The sequence below is a fragment of the Lethenteron reissneri genome, chromosome 36, assembly GCF_015708825.2.
Source record: "Lethenteron reissneri isolate LAM-NWPU_2019-01 chromosome 36, ASM1570882v1, whole genome shotgun sequence".
Classification (NCBI taxonomy): domain Eukaryota; kingdom Metazoa; phylum Chordata; class Hyperoartia; order Petromyzontiformes; family Petromyzontidae; genus Lethenteron; species Lethenteron reissneri.
The window spans coordinates 1,616,039-1,639,805 of NC_083814.1; the positions used below are offsets into that span (position 1 = coordinate 1,616,039).

General features: G+C 51.1%; 1 protein-coding gene across 12 annotated transcripts in view; it reads left to right on the top strand.

Moving 5' to 3' along the window:
* The window catches only part of EIF4G1 (eukaryotic translation initiation factor 4 gamma 1), a 132,973-nt gene extending 114,076 nt beyond the window's left edge, over nucleotides 1–18,897 (top strand). For all 12 annotated transcript variants that reach the window (XM_061566333.1, XM_061566332.1, XM_061566331.1 and 9 more), the window contains 16 exons: nucleotides 1,064–1,300; nucleotides 1,937–2,041; nucleotides 3,282–3,462; nucleotides 3,914–4,011; nucleotides 4,679–4,769; nucleotides 5,496–5,610; nucleotides 7,946–8,193; nucleotides 8,776–8,891; nucleotides 9,254–9,426; nucleotides 10,258–10,383; nucleotides 11,026–11,107; nucleotides 12,012–12,110; nucleotides 12,401–12,547; nucleotides 14,938–15,016; nucleotides 15,545–15,691; nucleotides 16,757–18,897. In XM_061566333.1, coding sequence (XP_061422317.1) covers nucleotides 1,064–1,300; nucleotides 1,937–2,041; nucleotides 3,282–3,462; nucleotides 3,914–4,011; nucleotides 4,679–4,769; nucleotides 5,496–5,610; nucleotides 7,946–8,193; nucleotides 8,776–8,891; nucleotides 9,254–9,426; nucleotides 10,258–10,383; nucleotides 11,026–11,107; nucleotides 12,012–12,110; nucleotides 12,401–12,547; nucleotides 14,938–15,016; nucleotides 15,545–15,691; nucleotides 16,757–16,938 — 2,226 coding nt within the window. In that variant the 3' untranslated portion in view covers nucleotides 16,939–18,897. The remainder of the gene's footprint in view (nucleotides 1–1,063; nucleotides 1,301–1,936; nucleotides 2,042–3,281; nucleotides 3,463–3,913; nucleotides 4,012–4,678; nucleotides 4,770–5,495; nucleotides 5,611–7,945; nucleotides 8,194–8,775; nucleotides 8,892–9,253; nucleotides 9,427–10,257; nucleotides 10,384–11,025; nucleotides 11,108–12,011; nucleotides 12,111–12,400; nucleotides 12,548–14,937; nucleotides 15,017–15,544; nucleotides 15,692–16,756) is intronic.
* Nucleotides 18,898–23,767: the final 4,870 nt, after the last annotated feature.

Below are 23,767 nucleotides of genomic sequence, written 5' to 3' on the forward strand. Positions count from 1 at the left end.
CCGTGTTTTCCGGTCGTCTACAATCGCATGCAAATGAAGAGACGGCATGCTCTAACGTGGCTAATGTTTGCTAACCATTTGTCCCACGAGACGTGGTGGGAGCGCTCCTTTACGAATCCACTCAACGTCGCATATGCAATCTCTCACACAAGATCTCTTATTGGATCGATTGGCGTACTGTCCATTATTTGGTACGTGTTTCGCAATTGGTGGAAGTGTGCAGCTTGTAACCGCATACTTTTTACACGAGTGGATGTAAATTGGTAATTTTGGCAAGGAACCATGCTGCGCTGGGTGGACTGGAGTTTTTCCGAAAGTATTTTATTGAACAAACAATTCGTGTACACACTGAGGGCATGGTATGGGAATTTGACACCAGTATAAACACAATGCGAAGTACAATGATATTTACCAACAGTTTATATTTTTTAACCTGTAACCCTGCCCTAATTAGGCCATCTCAATTCACACCCTCCAAATGTTGTGAATGTCAACCAGACATTGGTTTTCTGATGACCAGAGATCCCTTCAGCAGCTGCTGGCCTCCGCTTGCTAGCGCTAAGTGCTTGCCTGCCTTGTCTAAGCCATCTATAGCTCACTGACGCAAACTACTCTGCCCAAGCACCCTTGCTACCGAACCCGCCTAGGCCCATTCACCTCCTCCACATTCCCACTGAGCTGTTTTAGCTCTTTTTCAGAAGTGACCTGGCCACAAATAATTGCTCAATGAAGTTGCTTATCACGTGGAAATTTAAAGCAGTAGTCGATTACTCGAAACGCTTAACTCTTAATGTGGACTGAAAAAACCCGAGGACCCGGAGAAAATCCACGACCCCGGGAAGAACATGCAAACTGCAAATATACAAGTGTCAAGAGTTGCGATCAAATCCACGACATCCTGTATACAAGGTGAGGTATTTTTATAAATTGAGGCAATGTGCGGGCCCGCCTTGCGCCCCAAATCCAATTCCAAGCAAATCCTCACGCGTCTCTTCTGCCGCCGCTGTGTATGCACTCCTGTCCGCCCCCTCCCGTCCCCTCCTGCCCTCCTCCCCCCACGCAGCCCGAGGAGCGGACGCGGCTGCACGACGAGCTGGAGGATTCTCGCGACAAGGCGAGGCGACGCTCGCTGGGAAACATCCGCTTCATTGGCGAGCTCTTCAAGCTGAAGATGCTGACGGAGCCGATCATGCACGACTGCCTCGTCAAGCTGCTCAAGACGCACGAGGAGGAGTCGCTCGAGTGCCTCTGCCGTCTGCTCACCACCATCGGCAAGGACCTGGACTTCGAGAAGGCCAAGGTGGGTGTGTGGCCGACACCGCGGGGGTTCCCCACCGATTGTGGAGCGCGCGCAAGAGGGACGTACCTTGCCGTCACGCGAACTCCGCTCATACTCTCGCAGCAGCAGCGTCTTTTGGCTGCTGGCCATCAAACAAAGACGGTCACCTCATTGCGCACTTTGGGATGCACTTTTGCAGCCGTCTGGAACGCTGTTTTTCCAAAATTAACAAGCCACTCGAGCTATGCTCTTTCAAATCATCTCGATTGAAAACTCGTTTCTTTAAATTCTTTTAAAGCTACCTTTTGCGTTTAGTTTGTTTTTCCGCACCTCCATTGATCACGGTTGACTACGTACAGTGCTAAACGTGCATACGTTGCTCATGAGGTGCTTGCCGAATAACCGCCATGGTCGCAACTCTTTTTCCGGCACGTGAACCGAGTGATCAGGAACAACCACTTAGCACCGTAACCGTAATGCAGTCTTAACTTGTTGAAACTGCCACGATAAAAATGCCCTCTGAGTAAAATCGCATTGAGATGTATTCCCTTTGTCGGAAAGGATACACATATGTCATCGGAACGGGAAAGAGGTGAATGCAAAATGTGATGACTGTTGTAACTACAATTGCAATGGAGGCGCTTTGCATTGTTGCAGCCTCGCATGGACCAGTACTTCCACCAAATGGAGAAGATTGTGAAGGAGAGGAAAACGTCGTCGCGCATCCGCTTCATGCTGCAGGACGTCATCGACCTCAGGAGGGTTCGTGCCCACCACCCCCCACCACTCCCCACCACCCCCCACCATGGCACGGGCGCGAGCGGAGGGTAGGACGGGAGGGAAATGCAGGTGGCTTATGCAGGGTCACCACAGGCGTCGCTATCATCCATCGGTGGTAAGGCGGCAGGCGGGGGACTGCGCAAACATGCAGATCACGTGGACCTCTGGAACCTCATCCTTCTATCGATATGAATGGCAACGACTTGAACAAGAAAACCCTTAAAAGTTCTGGATTTCACGAGAGTATTCATAATCTTGACTTTAAAAAAATGCATGTGCTTAATGAGGCAGCTAATTTTCGTGGTCGGTCACGTTCTTGAAATGTCTGCTCTGTCCGCCCAACCTCCAATGACTGCCCACTTAAAATTTGGCTCTTCATTTAATGTTGCTAAATTCCATCTCTGGGAGTTAAAAATATCAGGTTTCCAGTCGTGCAAAGATAATTACACTCATGGCAGAGCGAGTAAGAAAGTGCTGCCCCCTACTGTGTTATTTAGAAACATTTATTTCAATTACTCAGATTACTTTGCTTTGATGAATTTCCACATCATAAGCCACTTTTGTTGAGCTATCATTTGTGGCCAGGTCGCTTCTGAAAAATAAATTAATATCTCAGTGGGATAGTTTTATTTGTACGTTTTTAAGTGATTTCTTTACCATTATGCTTTACACTCCTATCGTATTTTGTATTGTAACGTTCTTACCCACCCCTACTGGACATCTGTGAAAGAGAACTTTATTGCTCATCGGTTTCCTCCAGTATAAACACATATTCTTATTCTCAAAGGTATCTCTCTGATATCCACTTCTGCGGGCTGTTGTTTTACATGAAAGGTTGCACTCTGCAAGAGATCCTGCTTGTATTGTTCATCTCTTATGTGACATTGATAGCAACAAATTTGAGAAAAGGATATGTTTTTGGCTACCCTCGCCATCCTTACTGCAGTATAGCCAACACTGCTATTCTATTTCTGATTTGACCGCCCTTCATTGATTCCAGTAACGAAGGGTCCTCACGAGACCGATTCTCCCTGCACACGTGACCACGGGACGCACTGACCTACGCTGCTGCTGCTGTTACTCGCGGTTTCTATAAGCACGACGTCATTGCGACAGCAGCGGGGGGGGGGGGGGCGCCTCTGCGACGCCGTCACTCGAGTCCGCCGTGCCGCTCGTCGATAACGCGGTGGTCCGCGATTCCGTTTGTCTCACGTGCGTGCAGAATACCTGGGTGCCGAGGCGAGGAGACCTGGGACCCAAGACCATCGAGCAGATTCACCGCGAGGCTCAGATCGAGGAGCAGCAGCAGCAGATGAGGGTGCAGCAGCAGCTTAAGGGACAGAGCCAGCAGGTGGACAAGCGTGGGACCGGCCGAGGAGGCCCCAGCATGCACACGGCACCGGGTAATTGCCTCGCAGCAGCTCGCGGTGACGCAGGTGTCTGCGGTCACGACCACCACGCGCCATCGGAGGGGTTCGCCGCTGGCGGCACAGTTGGCACCTTTCTGCCACTTGAAAATAAGTTGGCTCCACGCACACGTACTCTCCCCCCTTTCCCCTTGCCTCCATCGCTCAACTCCCCCCCCCCCCCCCCCCTCCACAAGCACGACGTAATTGCGACAGCAAAGGCGCTGGAGCACATCGAGACTGACAAGCAGATATTATGCGCCCACATCTTGTGTGTCTCTCAGTAGTAATTTCGGGGTGCGTCTAACCATCCTATTTTGTACACTTATCACCATTTGTTCAATTTCCTTTGTCGCTGTCGATATTTCTGCTTGAATGCATGTGCGCTTGCATGCTTGTCCCATGCATCTGTGTTTACCTGTGTGTGTGCCTGTGTTCCTGTGAATAGCGGTGCGTGGGCCACCCCAGCCAGATGAGGGCTGGAGCACAGTCCCAATTAACAAGAGCTCCCGAGGTCTCGACCCCTCCAAGCTCAAGCTCTCGAAGGTAATCACCCGTCTCCTCAATCACCTTGAGCAGCGATGTCTAAAACTACGCGGGATCTCGCTATCATCGATGTCAGTGACCACCCTGTTCATGCGCTTGCTTCCAGCTGATACGGGTGGCTCGGAGATAGATTGAACGGCTCTCGATCGCAAGGTTGATTTAGCAGATTAGCTTTCTGGGGTCAATAAAATGAGCTCCACTTTGTGGGGAAGCCAACACTATGGATAGACTCGACCCCTGCCATAGGAACGCAGAATTTCGACCACTGGCACTGGGATGAAAACTGGAGATAAGCACCGCCTTAAAATGCTCACTTGAGCAGCAAATCTCCGACTTTTTGAGTTCACGCCTCGAGGTGGTACAAGCCACGAGGAAAAACCTGTTGCCGTTTCCCTGCGTGTTCTTATCTCCGTACAAAACTGTACGACGAGCGGTGAAAGCTGGGTTACATTATTACACGTCGTTCACGCATGCCGATGCCACTGCACCGCTTTTGGGGATAGCCACGATTGTTCACTGATACTTTCCACGCACAAGCGCACGCCACCGTGGTGCCGCCCGCGAAAGCGGAAGCTGTGAGCTGTCGCCGATTTAAATGTTCACCCGATCGGCGCGAGCAAACGATGCCGAGCGCTGTGCTCTGTCCCGTCCGCTGTGCGCGCGCTAGCCGATGTCGGATGACATTCAGCTGGGACCTGCCAACCGGCACTGGGGAAAGGGCAGCAGCGGCGGCATTGGATCCAAACCCATTGAGACAGGTAAGAGTCCGCAGCACCAACCTTGAGTTCGATTATGGCTGGGGGGGGTGGGGCGGGGGAGCCACGGGGAATGCAGCACAACATCATCATCATCCTTGTCACACAAAGATCATAGCACACAGGCGTCTGCTTGTTTACCGGGCTAAGTTTATGTGCGTGATCACGACTCCTTCCCTTGGTGCCGTCAGCTGCCTGGCGGGCCAGACGTTCTAGAAATAATTAAAGAAAACACCACGAGACTACTGCTGAAATCCAGGAAGCCACCAGGCTACCCATACTGGGATATTCAATTTCACAGTCCCAGTCTTGTTGATTGGGACTGTGCTCCAGCTGTTGTTTCTTGAGTTCTTGGAAGCACTTGATGCCTTACTATCTTGCCTTTCTTTAATCCCACCCGTCTAGAATTATGCAGCCTCTCTCCGCTCTCCCTGACACAGGTCACTAAGGACTCCCTCCGCCAATTTACTTTAATTCTTGTCATTGGTGGCATCTCATTAGCCCCGACTGGACATCTGTGAAAAATAGCGTCTTAGCTCATTGGATTCCTCCAGGATAAAGAAAGATTATAATACTGTGTATGTTGCACTTCTTTTGCACCGTATGGAAAGAGCCTTCTGTGTTTTGTGCACTTTTTTGGCTAAGCGACTCACACTCACACCGCCTTTCCTCACGCACGCGTGCACGTGTCTGTGTGGGTCTGTGTGTGCGCACGACGCACGCATACAGAGTTGGGCCAGAGCAGCGGCGGCGTGGGCACTGCCCCGAACCGCTACTCGGCTCTGCAGAACCAGATGGCGCAACCTCCCTCGGAGAGCAGCGACAGCCGGAGACCAATCAGCAGGTCAGACAGCGGCGTGCGTGCGCGTGCTAGTACCGCCCCGGCGTGCCGGGTGGCTAAACGGCCCCAGATGTCGGCACTCAGGGGGGTCTGCATCTCGGGTTTCCATCAGCCCGTCGCCTCTGCGGGGAGTTTAACCAAAGTGAACATCGGGGTACTGTGGCCAATAGCATTGCTGACTATTATTGAGTGATTATTATTTGTGGCTCCACATACTTCTCTGGGGCTGAGTTGATGTAGAGGAGGCCCAATGCAGGGTGTACGTACAATATCCCCCTGGGAATTTTACACAAACAGACTTTTCATCCTGGGTTTACCAGAATGGGGAGCACAATGTGAGAGCCACGATTACGCCTCCCCCCGCTTGGCACAGCTCCGTCGTGCATCGTAGCTCCAGCTCGTACTTGTCTGCAGGGTGGCCTCGTCTCGAGTACTTGATACCAAATTGTCTCAAATACGTAATCGCACACTAATAGTCTGTACATCACAGACACGGTTAGCGCATAGTTTAGGAGTTTCCTCATGCACAGGCCCTGTAATAGCATGGCCCTAGCAGGCAAGTAACGGCATGCTCGGATGCGTCAGACCATGCGCAGGCATAGCTTAGCATAGCACACCTGGTCATGAGAGCAAGCAGCCATTAATCATGCCTTACCTTGCCGCATAAAAGCACCAACAAAGACAGACATATTCAAATTGTGGCACCATTGCACAGACATACAGGGCTATGCATCCTTAATAGAGATTTTTTTTGGGTTAGATTGCCTAAATATATAAATGTGTCGTTAAAACTCGCCACCACCTGACAGCCAGCTAGTAAAGGTTGTCACGTGAACAGAACGTGCCAGTTCGTCACTAGTACAGCACACCGGTGTGTTGGAAAGCCAAGCCACAACATTTACAATACGAGTACGACGTTTCGCCAGTAATTACAATTCGCTTCATCAGGCGACAGACAGATTGGTGGAGAAGTCCACCTGTTTCGTTCCTTATATAGCGGCGTAGATGTGGTGACCACACTTATGAGCTCTTGCGCAAAGTAGTTGGGGGGGTGAGTCAACGTACATTATGCATGCCCATTATGCGAACCCTTTTATTTTGTCCTTCCTTTTCATTGTGTATTAAAATAGCCTACCAACGCTTAATCCCTATTGAAGTATGGTGTCCTTTATAGGCATGCATTTAAACAATGTTTTATTTGACGGTTCGCTTCCACGCAGCAATAAGGCGGTAGCTATCTGAACGGTAAAAATAATTTTTATTTCTTTCAATTTCGGTTGATTCTCTAATTAGTCTTGGCCAGTTGTAGCTAGTTTTGCACAGAACTTCAACATTATCATTAGGGCTATGCACACTGACACAAAAAGCATGAAAATACACAACCACCACCATTCACCATTAAGTTGCGGTGACATCATGATAGCGCTCGTGCCAGGCTGGGTACACTGAGGCCACGTGAAGTGTCGAAGGCTCACCTGCAGGAGTAATGGCGGAGCCAGGATTTTCAGGGAGGGGGGCAACCCCTCCAGCAATGAAAAATTATAGGAGTTGTTAGTTAGGAAGGACTTTTCCCATGCTTTTTATTTGACGCGTGTGCGGCGATGGCACAGCAATCGATCGAGGGTCGAATTCGAACCGTGTGTGATCGGAATCGCGCTCGCTGAAGGTGTTGATGCCTTCAGGGAAGTAGTGTACTATATATGCAACTGCGCACAATTCTGAGTCGCTTATAACCGCTTTGCCGTTACTTATTGCCAATTATGGACTATCATCTCATAGAGTCCCTGGCACATAATAATAAGCTACACAGTGGCGGTGGTGGTCACAAAATGACGATTTATTACTAAGAAACCCCCAACGATCCGATCGATATTAGAGATTTCGATCGGATCATTGGGGGGGGCATGTGCCACCCCACCCCCCCCACTGGCTCCGCCAGTGTGCAGGTGGTCATGAGACAAGAGTCCGCGTGACAGTGCACACACACAAACTCGCGAGCAAAGCTGCAGTCTCAGTTGGGGGCGTGTGGACTTGCCGCTGTCAGCGAGTCCTGTGTGAGCGACGCCAGATGTAGCTACGCGAGCCCCCCGCCCCCAGCCAACCCCCACCCTCCTTCCTCCGATTAACGTGGTTGGCTACGTACTGTGAGAAATAAGTTGAACATGCATACAAGCGTGCACCTCTCCATGTTTCGTGCACTTTTCAGCTTCTCTTTCGTGTCCATATTTGCAATCCATACGTCATACGTTTAAACTCCATCTTTAATTTGTTTCAACACTTTCAAAGCGGTGCAATTATCCACGGCGTACGTACCGTCTCGCACGCGCGCGCACCGCAGGGGCAGCACTGGTCGCGAACGCCCTGAGCGCGTCGAGCGCGGCATGGAGAGGAGCGCGCGGCCGCCTGGTATCACGAAGCGCAGCTTCAGCAAGGAGCAGCCGGACGAGCGGAGCCGCGAGCGCAACAGCGAGCGCGAGGGAGCGGCGAGAAGGGCGGGCGGCAGCGGCGGCGGCGCCGGGCAGCACGAGGAGCGGGCGCGGGAGCGTGACGACGAGCGCAAGCAGCAGCACAGGACGCCCAGCGCTGGTGCGTGTTTCGCCCCGTGTCCTCCACGGCTGTGTCCCGACCTCCACAATATTCACGCATGCACCTGCACCTACTCCTGTCTCCAGCTTGAATATTGAATGAGTCGAGTTGAAAATGTAATATCCTCCAGTAGTATGGCTGTTCTGGCGGCTTACTGGATTTCGACAGAATTTTCATGGTGGGGTTTTGTTCAGTTTAACCCAGAGAATAATTTTTCAATGAATATTTTGCAGGTTTGCTGGTTTACTCGAATAGGTGAGAAGTGGTAGCTGCAGTCATATCTAGAGGTATATTGGATGTGATTGTGGGTGAAATTTCCTGGGTTCGTCGACCCAGACAAACAGTTCCACTTTGTGGGAAGTCTGCAGTGGCAGTGTTATTAATAAAATGGCCCTCACCATAGGCACGTGGTATATTAACCACAGTTGGCTCGGAAGAGCAGCACCCTCCGAGGCTTGTTTTTTAGCATGAAGACAACAGACGGCGCGTCGCATAAACCCAAGGTCGCCGCTCACTTGCGGTGTGCTTTGAGCGAAGTGTGACGCTCGCGCGCGCGTGTGTGTCCCCGTGGCTGTGATGCAGGCAAGGAGGAGGTGGCGACGCCTGCCGCGCCAACCAAGCCGGCCCTCAGCGAGGAGGAGGTGGAGAGGAAAGCCCAGGCCATCATTGACGAGTTCCTGCACATTAACGACATGAAGGTACGCATGGGCCTCCAACGCTGCTGCTGCTGCTGCTAACTCGATCCCTCACTATATGTGAAGTGTAATGGAGAGCAAAGCCCCAAGTCCTCACCCTGATGTGTGGTGACCCATACCATGATCTGTTTTGTTTCTGTAACTTAATTGTACATTTGTGATAGCCAGGTCACTTCTAAAAACAAAAAGAGCCGTATAGCTCAGTGGGACCTTACCTGGTAAAATAAAAAATTGTTCAGTTTGTGGTTTTAGTTTGTCAGACGGCTCTGGTGGAGGGGGGGGGGGAGCTTGAGCGTGGCTGGGGGCCTCGGCTGCCCCTCATCACTGACATGGCACGTTTGTCCACACACGCTCGTCCGGAGCAGGAGGCGGTGCAGTGCGTGATAGAGCTGCACTCTCCCACACTGCTCTACGTGTTCGTGCGGACGGGCATGGAGTCGACGCTGGAGCGCAGCACCATCACGCGCGAGCACATGGGTCAGCTGGTGGCCCAGCTGGTGCTCAGGGGTGCCATGACCAAGGCGCAGTACTTCAAGGGGTGAGCCGACCACGCGTGTGCCCGGTCACGTGCCTCTTCCTGCTAATAAAACTCTTGGTCTTCTTCAATCACAACCCCCCTGTTGGGACACCGACCGCTCTTGGCGACTCAACGTATCCTGGCTGCCACCGCTGCTGACCAAGAATGTTTTGCGATCTTCTTGCCTGTGTCTCTCCACTCCAGCTTGTTCCATTCTTATCGCTTGCCCAGCTCATGCGTGGTGTCTGCCTCGTCCTTATCCGTCTAGCAATATGCACAGTGGCCTGTCCACCGCTCCCGATCACCCTCTGTACACGTTCATAACATCGGCGTTTTGGTGTCCGGAATGCATTCATTGGCCCGAAAACTTGGATACCCCCTTTTAATGCCGCACCCTGCACTTCCGTGTCACACGGCTCTTGATGAAATTAATATCTGCATTAAAATTTTCACGCGTTCATTGCGGCACCATTATTCACCATCGTTCCCTGTGCTGTCGTTTGACCATACATCACCACTCTGGTCAGTGCAGGTTGGTGATGAAGGGGGGGTGGGGGGGGGGTGGCGCCGATCCTTCTATCCAATGATGTTGGCCGTGACGGCCACTTCAGCTCAGGTCACTGGCTGGGTTCATTACGCAATGCACCACCAACCCACTGCGCCACCACTTCCCATCCAGCGTGCGAAACCTTTCTTCCCCAGTCACAGCCCCACGTGAATCAGAGCGGCGAGAAGTCGATTCCTGACGCAGCACGGGGTGGCCTAAGCGTGAGGAGCTTCTGCGGCGGGCGGCACGCGTGCGGCACGCGGTTGGCACGCGGTGTGCTAACGCGTGGCTCGTGCGCTTTTCAGGCTGGTTGAGATCCTGGAGTCATCCGAGGACATGGAGATCGATATTCCTCACATCTGGGTGTACCTGGGCGAGCTGATCGTGCCCATGGTAACGGAGGGGAGCATCACCCTGGAGGAGCTCTGCTCGTGAGTAGCGCCATCGCCCGACGCACATCCACGCAGGGAAATCTTGCAATGGAACTGCTCCCCCACCCGACCTGCCGATGTCTCGGTGGCGAGATGTTAACTCCCTCGCCTGGTATGCAGGACGTAGGTTTGATCCCGACCCGGACGCATGTATATTTGGAGTTTGGCATGTCTCTTTCCCCATTGTCGTGTGGATTTTTCTCCAGGTCCTCCGGTTTTTCCTTCCACATTTATAATCAATATACGTAAAGAGTATTTGGCTGCTATAAATTTGCACGTGATAAGCCACCTCATCGAGCTATCGTTTGTGACCAGGTCGCTTCTGAAAAAGAGCTCATAGGTCAGTGGGCTTTACTTGGTAAAATAAAACTAGTTTAGTTTAGTCTCATTTGCGCACACTCCCACCATCGCTGTTCACGGCTGTCGTAGCACTCGACTTGCGAGGCGCCTAAGTTAATATCCCCGCGGCTGTCTACACAAGAGCTTTGCGAATTATATTTTGACCTATGAACCTGGGCTGGCCTTGGTCTCAGCCCAGGCTAGTTCCAGCTCCTGAGTGAGGCACGAGCTCCTCGAGGTAGGTGGATGTGTCGTGACGCTCACGCCGGCCGCCCCGTGTTTGTCTGGTGCCACCCTTTGCAGGGAGGTGGTGAAGCCTCTGCGTCCTGTGGGCAAGGCCGACGTCCTCATTGCCGACATTCTGCTGCTGCTGTGCAAGCAAATGGTGAGAGGCTTAGTGCGTGCCTGTGTATCTTTGTGCACCCACCTGGCACGGTGGGGGGGGCATGGCTGGTGCCTCTGCCAATCATCAGTCAACCCATAACACCTCGGTCCATCTCCTGACCTCCTGTCAGTGAGCATTCGACACTTTCACGTGGCCTCAGAGTGCACCTTATCCTGGCATCAGTGCTGTGGTGATGTCACCTCCACTTTGTGGAGAACAGTGGCTGTTGTGTTTGCAGGAACTGTGCAATGTGTACTGTGTATATGGGTGGAACCCGACGACGCAGCCATGGTTCACATCGGTCGCGAGTGATATCAAAACCGGTCGTGAGCCTAGCCTATGTCGACTCAACCGTAAAGCAGGGGCCTCTGCGCTGGCCACAGCCGCCACTCCTGCGCTGTTCTGGCCTCAGTAGGTGCTTAACCCATTGGTGCACATTGGATGTGCACGCGCCAGCGTCATTGTGCACGCACCTGCGTCGTTGTATCACATTTCCCACTTGTTAATTTGTTCTGGTTGTCTTTTCATTCATTTTGTGCTGGGCAAATCCAGTGGCCTCCAACGAAGTTGAAATTGTGGCCCCATGTGCGACACTTCGTTTGTCATTTTCCCCGTGCATCGGATGTCCACGTTTGGCTACGTACGGTATGAAAGAAGTTCAGCGTACATACGTCCAGACACTGAACGTGTATAGAATTGGACACATTTGTATTTCAGTTAGGCGTATTTGTTAGCGATCCAGCGTGCGTACCGACTCAAAAGCATTCGGTGCAGCTTGGCTAAATGGCATTCCCATGTTGTCGACCTGAGGAGAGGTGTGCGTGTGAAACACCTTGTGTGCACGCTGTGTGGTTAACCGTTGGCGCTGTGTGCACCCTCTTTGCTGCTTACCCTGCTTCTGCAGAGCCACACCAAGGTGGGGGCGATGTGGAGGCAAGCGGGGCTCAACTGGGCCTTGATCCTGCCGGAGGGAGACAACGTGACCAGGTTCATCACGGAGAAGGTGCGCACAGACGGCACCGCGGCGCCCCGCATCGCGCCCACATGCTCCCCCTCCCCGTACCCTCGTGCGCCTCCCCCCCCCCCCCCCCCCCACTGAGCTATACAGCTCTTTTTCGAGAGGGGCTATGGGCTCGGGGTTACCCTTGACCTTTAACGTGATAAGCCAGCCATACGCTGGAGGTACATTTCAATCATCCACACGCGGCAGTCGCGGTGCAAGGGCTGTCTCGGTTGCAGCGCCGTGGGGCTCACCGCGTATGCGATTCCGCCTTGTCTCTCGGCGTCGCGCAGAAGCTCGAGTTCACGCTGCCGGAGGCCAGCGCCGCCGTGGAGGTGCCCGTCAAGAGAGCGGCCATGTCCATGGAGGAGGTGGAAGAGCACCTGAACCGGCTGCTGCAGGAGAAGGTCGACAATGAGAGGATATTCGACTGGATCGAGGTGAAGAGGAGTGGGGAGGGGGACCCATGCACGCACATGCACACACACACACACGCACAATAACAACCGCCATTCTCCACTAAGTGACGGTGACGTCACCACGACGCTTGTGCCAGGCTATGTGCACCTTAAGGCCATGTGAAGTGTCGAATGCCCGCTGGCAGGATGTCACGGGGCAGACCCAGATGCCGCAGGTCGACTGACTTGGACAACTGGCTGATGCACCACCTGTGCCCCCTACTGTGCCAACTGGCTGTGCTTTAGCCACCCGGTGCTCCGCTCATTGTTGTGAGCGTCGCTCCTCCGCCCTCCGTTCTTGTTGGAGGGGGACTGCCTCCAACTGCCCAGTAGCGTCCTTCACGAGCCTCCTCCACGGAGGCCGATCTTGACACCGCTGGTACCAGTCATCGGCAAGTCCACTCAGCTCCACGTCCTCCTGTACCACGTCACTCCATCTCTTCTCTAGCCCGTGCCGCGCCCGTTTAGCCCCCTCGATCCAGCCAAACAAAAGCTGTTTAGGCATGCGGTGGTTGGGTATGCGGGCTACATGACCCAGTCAACGCAGCCTTGCCTGCCGGAGGAGCTCTCCGATGGGACTTTGTCCACATCTTTCAAGGATTTGTGAGCTCACACAATCGAGCCTGGTTAAACCCAGGATGGATCATAGGCAGGCCAGCCTAAATGTTTATAACCGGCGAAGATGTTCCATTAGGGGTGTCCATGTTTCGCAAGCGTAGAGAAGGGAGAGCATGACCGTGGCCGAGAAGACCTGAAGCATCGTGTGGAGTGATAGACCAGGTAGCTTCCACACAGCATTACGCAACCGATGAAAAGATAATGCTGCTCGACTGATTCGGAGTGAGACCTCTGCTGTTAAACTAGAGCCGGTCATGAGCACACTGCCCAAGTATGGGAAACTCTCCACTCTCTCCACAACTGCCCCATCACCAATTGGGAGTTGTGGGGGTGGAGTGTCCGATGGTTCAAAATACCCAGGCAGGTGCTTAGTTTTGGTGGGGCTGATGGTAAGGCCCCACCTCTTGGTGGCAAGCTCTAGGTTCAGCAGCAGCGCCTCCAACTCCTCCTCTGAGTGAGCAGCAATTACCAGATCATCGGCATACATAACGTGGTTGCGCAATAGGGAGCAATCCCTTGACGCACCCGGGCATCGATCAGCCTCCCATTGTATCTGTACCAGATGGAAATTCCTCCGGTACAGCTATTGAAGGCTTCAAGAACTACGTGGTCGAAATAAATGTTAAATAATGTGGGAGCCAGAGGACATCCCTGTCGCACCCCAAGGTATACAGGGAATGGCTCGGACTCCTGGCCACGTAGTTTTACCCTTAATGATCGTTAGCAAAGGCCAATTGGAATTGGCCCTCCCCTCCACAGCACTGTCCACGACAGCGTTGCCCGTCCGGCACCACGAGGAGGTCGGGGGTTGTTTTACCGCACCACACACGCACGCACACGCACACACACGCACATGCGCACACAAATGCATGCACACACTCGCGCATGCAGAGAACATAGATCACCCGTGTAAGCTTTTATATAAGCCGTTGGGACCTTCTTGCCAGTATCTAAAATTAGGAAAAATAAGAGTTTTACTCTTCCGAACAATAAAACAGGAGGTGTAAAGGTGTTCAAACACCAAATAAATAAGGCTCTTTCTGGTGTTGGTCAATGCATGTATTATCATGTTTGTTTGCATATTTTTACGTGTGGTTAATGGAGACTTGATGCCTTGCAGAAGGTATCTATTTGGTGTTTGCATCCTTATTTAACACCTGTTTGATTGCCCGAGAGGGTGAAACTTATTCATATTTTTCATCATTTTACATTCGCTGTTGGCGGTCACCTGTGAAGGCCACCACGGCACACAGGGACCTCCCCACTGCTGTCTCAGGGTCACAAAGCGGCGATGAGAAATGGCCTACAAGGCCCAGCTGGTTAACGCGTTTACCCGCCAAAAATCTCTGCCCAGCAGCAGCCTTGCACATTAACTGTTGTGTGTGTGTGTACAGTGGCTGCTCCCTTGCTGCTGCCATTTACTGTCTCTGGAACGCTCCCTCTGGCTGCGTGCGTGATCCATGCCTTCCCACTCCTTCACTCCAGTCTGAAGACTTGTGCTCACGACCGTTATCTTCCGTGTCGTAATTTATCTTGATTCGCACAATAACGGGCTGCTGTACACACAATTGATGTCCCTGCTCCCTACATTTCATCATGCGTTGTCTTGAGATGCGGTTAAATTGTGTCCTCGACTGCGCTAATTTTAAGTAGTTTTTGCGAGTCCGACGTCCTACAGTTGTGATACGACACTGCCCTCGCCACCCCTGCTCATCGTGCGTGTGTGTGCCCTCTGCCGCTCGTTGTGCTCGCAGGTTAACCTGGAGGAGAGCCAGACTAAATCTTCGGCATTTATCAGGGCGCTCATGACGTCCTTGTGCCAGTGTGCGATCGGTGAGTTCCTTTGCATACACGCACGCACGTTTTACTCCGTCCGGGCTGAGGTCGACGTTGCGCCTGCTTGGATCGGTGTGGATTAAAGCCCCTGCGGATAGGACCGGAATGAGAGCCTCACTGTGCCCATGATTCACCACCCCCTGCCCCCGCACTCCCCATGTGCTTTGCGTATACATAGCCGAATCTCCGTGTCTCAGTAAGCTTCTGACAAGGCCGACCTTTATAATTGTTGTCCCAAAATAACCGCCACGTTCTGGGCATGGACACATAGGTTGCTCTTCATCCATTTGGAGTGGTGTATAAGTCGATTGCCAAATTCTGCGTTGCGTGTGGCTGAGACGAATAGAAACTTTCAACGTCTATTGCCTAGGAAGTGGATTCGGGTGACGTGCGGTGGATTGTTTAAATGGTTCCCCAGCTGTAGTCTTCCCGGATGCCGCAGTGCTCCTCCTCGCGCCGTTGTAACCCCCCCTACCCCCCTCACCCCCTCCCCCGTTTCTTCCACGCCGTGCCCCACCCCCACAGAGGACCATAGAGCCCAAGTCACCGAAACCCCGACCATCACGAGCAGAACGCGGATACTGATCAAGTACCTGGATGGAGTTGCCACGCGGGAGCTGGAAGCACTTTATGCACTACAGGCTTTGGTTTTCAAGCTCGATCACCCCCCAAGTGAGTAGCGCGCCCGCTCGCGTCGCTCGGCTCCTCTAGGCGCCGTGGCGATCCGGCACGACGAGATCGTGCCCGGGCAACCGCAGCCCGTCTCCCTCTCTTAGGGAGAGTGTTTTTGCCAACGCGAGGAACTACGAGGAGGAGGAGTGTTGCCTTGACACTGCTTCATAAGTCCTGGTACCTGCCCGTGTACCAAAGTCTTCAGTGGCCCAAGCGAGGCCCATTTCCCAATGTGGAATTTGGTTGATGGCTAAAGCTCACATTAGCATGCCGGAGTGAATCATAGCGGGGCTTGTAACTTGAGCCTAACAACGGGTGGAGTGACCACGCAGTGACCCCAGCCGACCGGCTGAATTGAACTTGTCGTGCCTGTCCTCGTAGCGATCGCTGTTCTGGTAGCAATAACTGGCGGCGGCGGCAGCAGCATCCCGTCCGTCGACAGAAAGGCACTTTCGTTCATTCAGCCACTGTGCCTCACATGAGCTGGGCTTATCTTCGCTGCGAGTGCTGCTCATGCCCTCGTCCAAACTGCTCTTTTCTGTTGCACTGCTGAGCCATGCGTTGGCCTGGGAAGGGGGCTGTTCTCATGGGATAAGTGGGTTCAGTTTGTTAGCCCCCCAGGAGTGATGGGTCTGAGGCAGCATTTCTGAAGCTCTTTCTCGCACTGCCAAACTTGGGAATTGATGCATTTTTGCAATTTAAACTTTATGCTGATATATTTATTTTTACTGATGTGCTTACCCTTCCTATACTTTGCACTCCTATTGGCTTTTTTGTATTCTAACTTTGTGACCCGCCCCTACTACTACGCATGTTGAACATCTTTCGCACCAGATGTAGCCAACCGTGTTAAGCGGAAGTGCGGACATCTTTGGATAAAAGAGCTTCATAGCTGAGCTCATCGTATTCATCCAGGATAAAATAAAGATTAATATTCCGCACTGCGCCAATCTGTTGCTACTTGTGGGCATGTTGCTGAGCAGCCGTGGTTGAGACAAACGCGTCACGGTGACCTTCCGCCGCCCGCCCGTGTCTCCCTCGCCCCCCACCGTTGCACGCGTGCAGAGGTCCTCCAGACACTGTTTGACAACCTCTATGACGAGGACATCATCTCCGAGGACACTTTCTACCAGTGGGAGACGAGCAACGACCCAGCCGAGCAGCAGGGCAAGGGTGTCGCGCTCAAGTCGGTCACCTCCTTCTTCAAGTGGCTCCGCGAGGCGGACGAGGAGTCCGAGGACAACTGAGAGACAGACGACGGCGGATAAATCGTTAAATAAAAAAAACTACGCATCCTGCCCCAAGTTTTATTTTTGGCTTTTTATTTTCATATTTTGGGGTGTTTATTCCTGTTGTGTTGCGGCACGCGCGCGCCCGCCCGCCCGCACCTCTCGGATCCCGACCTGCGCTCTTCTTTGTCCATCAGCCTCTGCCGCCCCCTTCTAAGTGGTCGACCGCCCCCCCCCCCCACTACCCCCCCGGGCCGCTTGGCGATAATGGCCGACACAAGCGAAACTGTCACTCACGATACGTTTTGAGGATTTTGCGAGGTACAGGTGGGGAGAGGGAGGCCCTCTCTCTATCTCTCCTCATCGCCAGGGCTGGAGTTTCCAAATTACGAGTTTCCCCGAGTTGTTTAAAACATTTCCTGACTTCATTTCCACTTTTTTTGTTCTGATTTTTGTTTTTGGGTTTTTTCCTTTGTTAATTTCAGCCGAACAGATATAAAATGGTCGCGGAGGAGTCGTTAACTAATGATTAGCGCGCAATGAGATCAGTATTTATGTAGTTCCAACGGCCAGGCGAGCGGCTGCTGCAACTGCCGCCGCACCATCCCCCCCCTCACCGAGCTGTAGTTCGGCGTTGTCTGGCGAGTGCGCGCTAAGCATCGGCAGAAGCGGTTTAGAATTGTTGAACCAGGAGTCTTAACCCCCCCCCCCATCACCGACCGCAAATCAAACCATTTTCACTTTTTAATATAGATTGACTGATTTATCGTGTTCGTTTGCATCTTTTTTTGACAAACTTGAAAAAGCCTGAGGATTGTCAGGATAACTAATCATGATTACTCTGCATTTTTGTTTTTGTTCGTGTTTAAAAACAGAAACGTGATTGGGTTTTTTTTCTCTTCCCTCCCCCTCGCGTCGCTCCACGCGAAAGCTGTCGTTGAACGTGACAACGACGGCGCCTTAGGGCGGGGTGGGACGGTGAGAGATGACATCACAGAGCTGTATTTATTATTATGGCAAAAAAAAGTTTTAAGAAATATTTGTTTTCTCTTTGTTAAGTGCTGGTTAAATCGCAAAAAAATTCCAGTTCTCTGAAGCTTTATGAGAAATAATACGTATGAAAAAGTATAAAAAATACAAAAAAGAAGTTAAAACGTAAAAAAATATAATAAAGAAAATTAAGGGTTACCTTAATTTATTTTTTAAAGTCCACACTTGCTCAGTTTGTTCGATCAATTTAGAATTTCTATTTAAGAAAAAAATAAGTGCTGTAAAATAGACCTTTCCCAGTTTTCGCCTTGAAACAAAGATGACTTCAACCCTAGAGAACGACGCAACAATAATGAGCGCAAGGAAGAGGCTGGACTCGATAGAATTTTTTCGCTTATTTTTATGATTTCGATTTTGTTTTTTTAGATCCTCGATCCGCTTGGGCTTTTCTTTTTTTCGTGGCTTTTGGCGACAGAGGTTAATAACTCTGTCTAAAGACGATGCAACAGATGAGAGGCGAGCCATTTGATTGTGAGAAAGTCGTGCTTTGGCTTCTGTGGAGAAGACCCCCCCCACACACCCACCCCGGAGAGACAGAGAGAGGGTGGTTTTCTTGGTGCGTCGCAGCGGTGCGCTTTCTTTTCTCTCTCCCCTCCCCCGTTCCTTGACCCTCCGACCTTTATCCGACATTAATCATAAAAAAGAAAACAACAGATGCAACAGATGGGGCAGTGGGGGTGGGAAAGAGAAAAAAATTGTACATACGAGATGCTGAATCGAGAAATATTTAATAAAGGTTATAACCCTCTTTTCACTTTGGAAGCAACACAAAAATAAAAAGACGCTCTTGCAAAAGAATATTTTCAAGTGTGCGGGGTCTGCTCTTGGCAGCGTTCACTGAGCTAGTAAAAAGTGGATTAATGTGCCTATCAGTTCTTACGATATATGTAAAACGAATAAAATGACATACGATGAGCATGTCCCGTTGATTTGTATCTGCAGTCATTTTGCTCACGACGAGGGGGGGGTCGGCACGTGGGGGGGGGGGGGGGGTCCAGCAGCTTCACGGGGTGACGCAACGGTTTACCGTGGGGGCACTGAACTCTTGGAGGGGAGCTGGGGAGGGCCGCCATCGCTTTGCGTGTTTCATCGGCGAGGCTGCTGCCACCTCCGTGGTGTTGTGTACACACGGATTCCTTGTGCTGAAAAAAACGACTGATTTCTAGTTTCTACTCAGGCACTTTTATTTCATCCTCAACCCACCCTCCTGGTTAAACAACCGACCGACTGTAACGATCAGGCACTCGTCTGATTGTTCGAAGAGGTGGCTCGTTTTGAGTTTCCGTAATTCTAGGTTGAACCCAAGGGAGAGAGGGGGGGGTCATGTGAGATGCGCCGAGTTCCGCTTGAGCGGTCGCTTTAAGGGGAAACCGCTGGAGTTGCGGACCTCACTTGAAGGGGTCCTTCCTGGGAGACGAGAGCACATTTCACTGCTCACTTCAGCCCCCCCACATCTACGCATTCTCGTTCGGTTTGCGTGATTTGCCTTTGCTGTGAGCGCGCGTGCGCCTCGCCGCCCTCCTGCAATGTAAATGTGCCAAATCACCACTTTAGTTTCCCCAGACTTTGTTGCGACGTCTCTCCCCCCCCCCCCCCCCCCCGAGACAAGGGCAACGTTCTACTGACGTTATACTGACGTTCACGGCGGTAACGTGTACAGTGCTGTGCTGTCTTCTCTTTTTTTGCAACCAATACACAATTGAAATGCCATTTTGTTAAATAAAAACAGATAAATGGTTTGGCTCTCGTTGACAATTTTTAATAGCCGCCCATAGGTTGCAGGTTGCAGAGACGTTACGATGCCAATGGCGTTTGCCGATAACCAGCGTCGCGGACGCGTCTTGCATTGCAGATGATGTCCTTTAACTCGGGTTTATTCACATTTAGCACAGTACGAGTGAGAATTATCGCAGAGTTGGGTATATCGTATATGCAATGCAACGCTCCCTGCTGAGAGGCGCGAGTGTGGAGCCAGTGTCGTTCATGAAACAATAAAATGTTCCCAATTTGCAGTCATCGAGCGAGCACGGACAGTGGGGGAGGGGAGGCAGTGAGCCGGCGCCACCAATATTTGCCCAAGCTCTCTGCTGTATTATATGGTAAGATGCTCTCGGTCAATGAGGGTTTCACGTGGGATGCGACGAGCACGTGGAGGAAAATCCCACGTGGGTGAGGGGGGTGTCGGCAGGCCTGCCTCGTACAGAAGGGGGCGCGGTGTTAGTCTGCCCTGAGCGCCTTTTCCTGGCGAACCTGTGGTATGGCACCTCACCACTCGTGTGTCAGCCACCAACCCTCACCACCAATGCTGGATTATAGGCGCGCGCCACTAGAATTGCATCCGCATTAGATGGAACAGTTAATTGAAACTTGGGTTTTTTTACCATCCTCTCCATGTATTCATTCTCTAGCGGCGTGAACCAAGAGTCATGGATGGTGCTGAGCAAGGGGGGGCGGGGGGGGCGGCGTGATTTTGCTTCATGCTGGAAAGTCTACAAGGTAAAGGTGTGGAGAATCTTCAGAATTTATTTTCAGGATTGGGCGAGGCACAAAGCCCCTTTCAAATCTCACTGGCTAATGTGTACACGTGTGCTGGGGTCACAAACCCATTTCAGGAGTTGGTTAATAAACATTATTTTTGCCCTGCAAGGACCAAAAAAGCTAAACGCAAAAAGCAGTTCTAAAATGAGTTTTCAATCTAGATTGAAAAGTGCAGTGCTCCCAGTGGCTTCCTGATATCGAAAGGGAAGGAGCGTTCCAGACGGCCGCAGAAGCGCATCTGAAAGCGCCGCACGATGAAAGAACGGGGCCCAGTGTGAAACCTGGCGCTGCGTGGAGAGAGGGAGAGCTCCGGGGAGTTATGACCAGCGAGGAGTATGACGACCAGCTCGTCATACTCGTATGTGAAGCGTCACAGTACAGGTGTGTCTGTCGAGCTGTTCCGTGCACTCGCGTGCAATTGAGACTCGCCTTTCTAATCTCTACCTCGCTGCTTCCAGTGTGTCGCATAGTGCAGCCGCGATAGGTGAACGCGATTATACCAATTCAACGTTGTTGCCCGCTATTTCCACTTCAGGCAATTGTGTGGTTTGCTCATCAGTGGTCTGTGTTTTTTGTTTTAGCCCAGTTTATTTCCAGACCAAATGGGAGGGCTTTGCCGTGCGTGTGCTCCAGGGCTAGGAGTAAACCTTCAAGCATTTCAGCATGCAAGGTGACATCTTCTGCATAGTCCAGGCCGGTGACTGCCTCGTTGCCAAGGGTTACTCCCAGAGAGGCCTTTGTGGGACCCTGCGCTGCTGTATCCAGTCCAGTCGGGGGCAAGGACCAGGTTCGGGGCAAGGACCAGGTTCGGGGCAACGGTTGCAATCTTGCCCCTTATGACGCTTTTAGTCCATGGACCCAGACCAACAAAACACTTATTGGTACCACGTAAGGTGGCAAAGTCTAGTAATTATTTTTTTGTAATACTCCATGTGTGTGGGACATTCTGATATAATAACCTTTGCGGAGTGGCAGCTTAGTTGTAGTTACCATGACTTTTATACCCATACCCTATGACATGCGTCCGGAAAGATGAAATGGACATTATTACTGAAAACTACCTAGACCAAAGCCAGTTAGGTCACCAACTGATCTTTATTGGTTTAAATACACAATGAAAACACAGGATAATAAGGAATACCATAGTGAGGTAAGGAACTACTTGAATATTATAAACATTGACATTCGCATATACTTAGTCAATCTAACCTATAAATGCCATTGTCTGGGTGTGTGCGGCCGGAAACTTGCAAAGTATTTGGCTCGCAAACCGTGGGGTTCGCGTTAGAAAAAAAGAAGCCAGGTACCACGCCATGAGCCCCGTGCTGAGCCAGCGCTATTCCGATTTCGCGTCCGTCACCTTTAAGCTTAAAGCTTTAGTGACTGCAGAAATTCATATTCTTTGGGTCTTTCGGTAAAGCCACGTAGATAGAAAAATAATAACAATATCACGACGTTTCGATCGCAACACAAGCAATCGTCATCAGGTGAAAAATATAGCGGGAGAGCTGCTGATGAAGGAACAAATATATGGCGGGAGTACTGCTCAGGCAGGAAGTTATAAAGGTTTGAGATGGGGGTAGCCCAAGGGTCAGTGGGTGGGGCTAGAGATGAAATTCGAATGTAAATGTAAGATCGGAGAAATCTTGACAAACGAAGCTGTGGGGGTGGCCATTGTATTGTGAGAGATTAGCATGTCAATGTAAAAAATGTGCTTGTAAATATAAGCTCGGAGAGAGCTCGGAAAGAGCCATCGTCACACGGAGGTGGAAAAGGATGGCAAGCCGCCATTTACTAACAAAGCTAACGGTGTCTGTGTTAGTGAATGTAACTCAGAGATTGGAAAATAACTGCTAACATAGGTAGGTAGGAAGGGAACAACAGCCAGTTATGACGTAAACTGGTTAATAACGTCCTTCCAATGATTTTTCAGTTTGTACCCATCTCGGTTGAAATTGTGTCTGTGTTTATATATCTGGATGGCTTCATGAACGAATCTTTGCTGATAGCCAGTGGGTTTGCAGAGTACCTTCGTCTTGGCAAAATCCATTTTTTGTGAGCCCACAGCGTTAAAACAATGATCAGCCACGGCTGAGGTATTGGTCCTACCGTGTTTCAGATCTGCCTTATGTTCACGAACACGGTCCGAGACATGTCGCTTAGTTTCCCCAATGTAACTGCTGCCGCAGAGAGCTTAGTTTGTAGACACCGGGGTATTGCATGTCAGGGATCACATGCTTCACAGATGGGATCAAATCACTAATTTACGTACTGTGTTGAAACGTACCTGGATCTTGTGTTTGCTCATATTTTTGGAAATATCTTTGGTGACCCCTGCTATGTATGGCAAGGTGAGGATTTTTATTGGGTCCTCAGATGGTTTTCCCAATGGTTGGGATGATAGCTTTACGGACTGTAGTCTGAATATCCATTTTTGAGGGCTTGGTGTACGTGCTCCAGTTCACTGGCTAGGTGGTGATGGTCGGAAATACAACGCGCTCTATGGTATAGAGTTTTGATGAGGAAATTATTTTGGGATGCATGGTGGTGGGAGTCAGGTTTCAGGTAGGCATCCGTATGGGTGGGTTTCCCGTAAACAGTGTCCCATTGAGCTATCAGGTCTCTTTTCGATTAAGACATCCAAGAATGGTAACTTGCCATCCTTTTCCACCTCTGGTGAATTTGATGGCTGGGTCTATGGAATTGATGTGGTTGAAGAATTGGTCCAGAGCTGGTAGGCCATGTGGCCAGATGACGAACGTGTCCTCTACGTATCTCTTCCACAAGGAAGGACGTAGGGTGGATGCCTGGATGGCATCTGTCTCAAATTTCTCCATGAAAACATTGGCTATAACTGGAGATAAGGGAGAACCCATTGAGGTACCTTCAACTTGTTTGTAGAATGTTCCATTCCAGGTGAAGTAAGTGTTGGTGAGGCAGTTTCTAACCAGGGTCGGTACATCAGCATTCAGTCCTTGTTGGACCAAATCTTCAATGATTGCAATGGTGTCAGGCACAGTAACTTTGGTAAACAAAGACACCACATCGAAGCTGACAAGCAAATCACCTGGAGATGGTGAGATGTCCTTAATTGAAGATATCAAGTGAGCTGAGTTAAGTACAGCTGAGGTGGTCTTACCAGTGAATGGTTGCAAGGTCTCAGACATAAATCGGGCCAGTTTGTAGGTGGGTGAGCTCATGGTGGAGACAAAAGGACGAAGTAGTGTACCTTAATGGATTTTTGGTAAGCCGTAACATC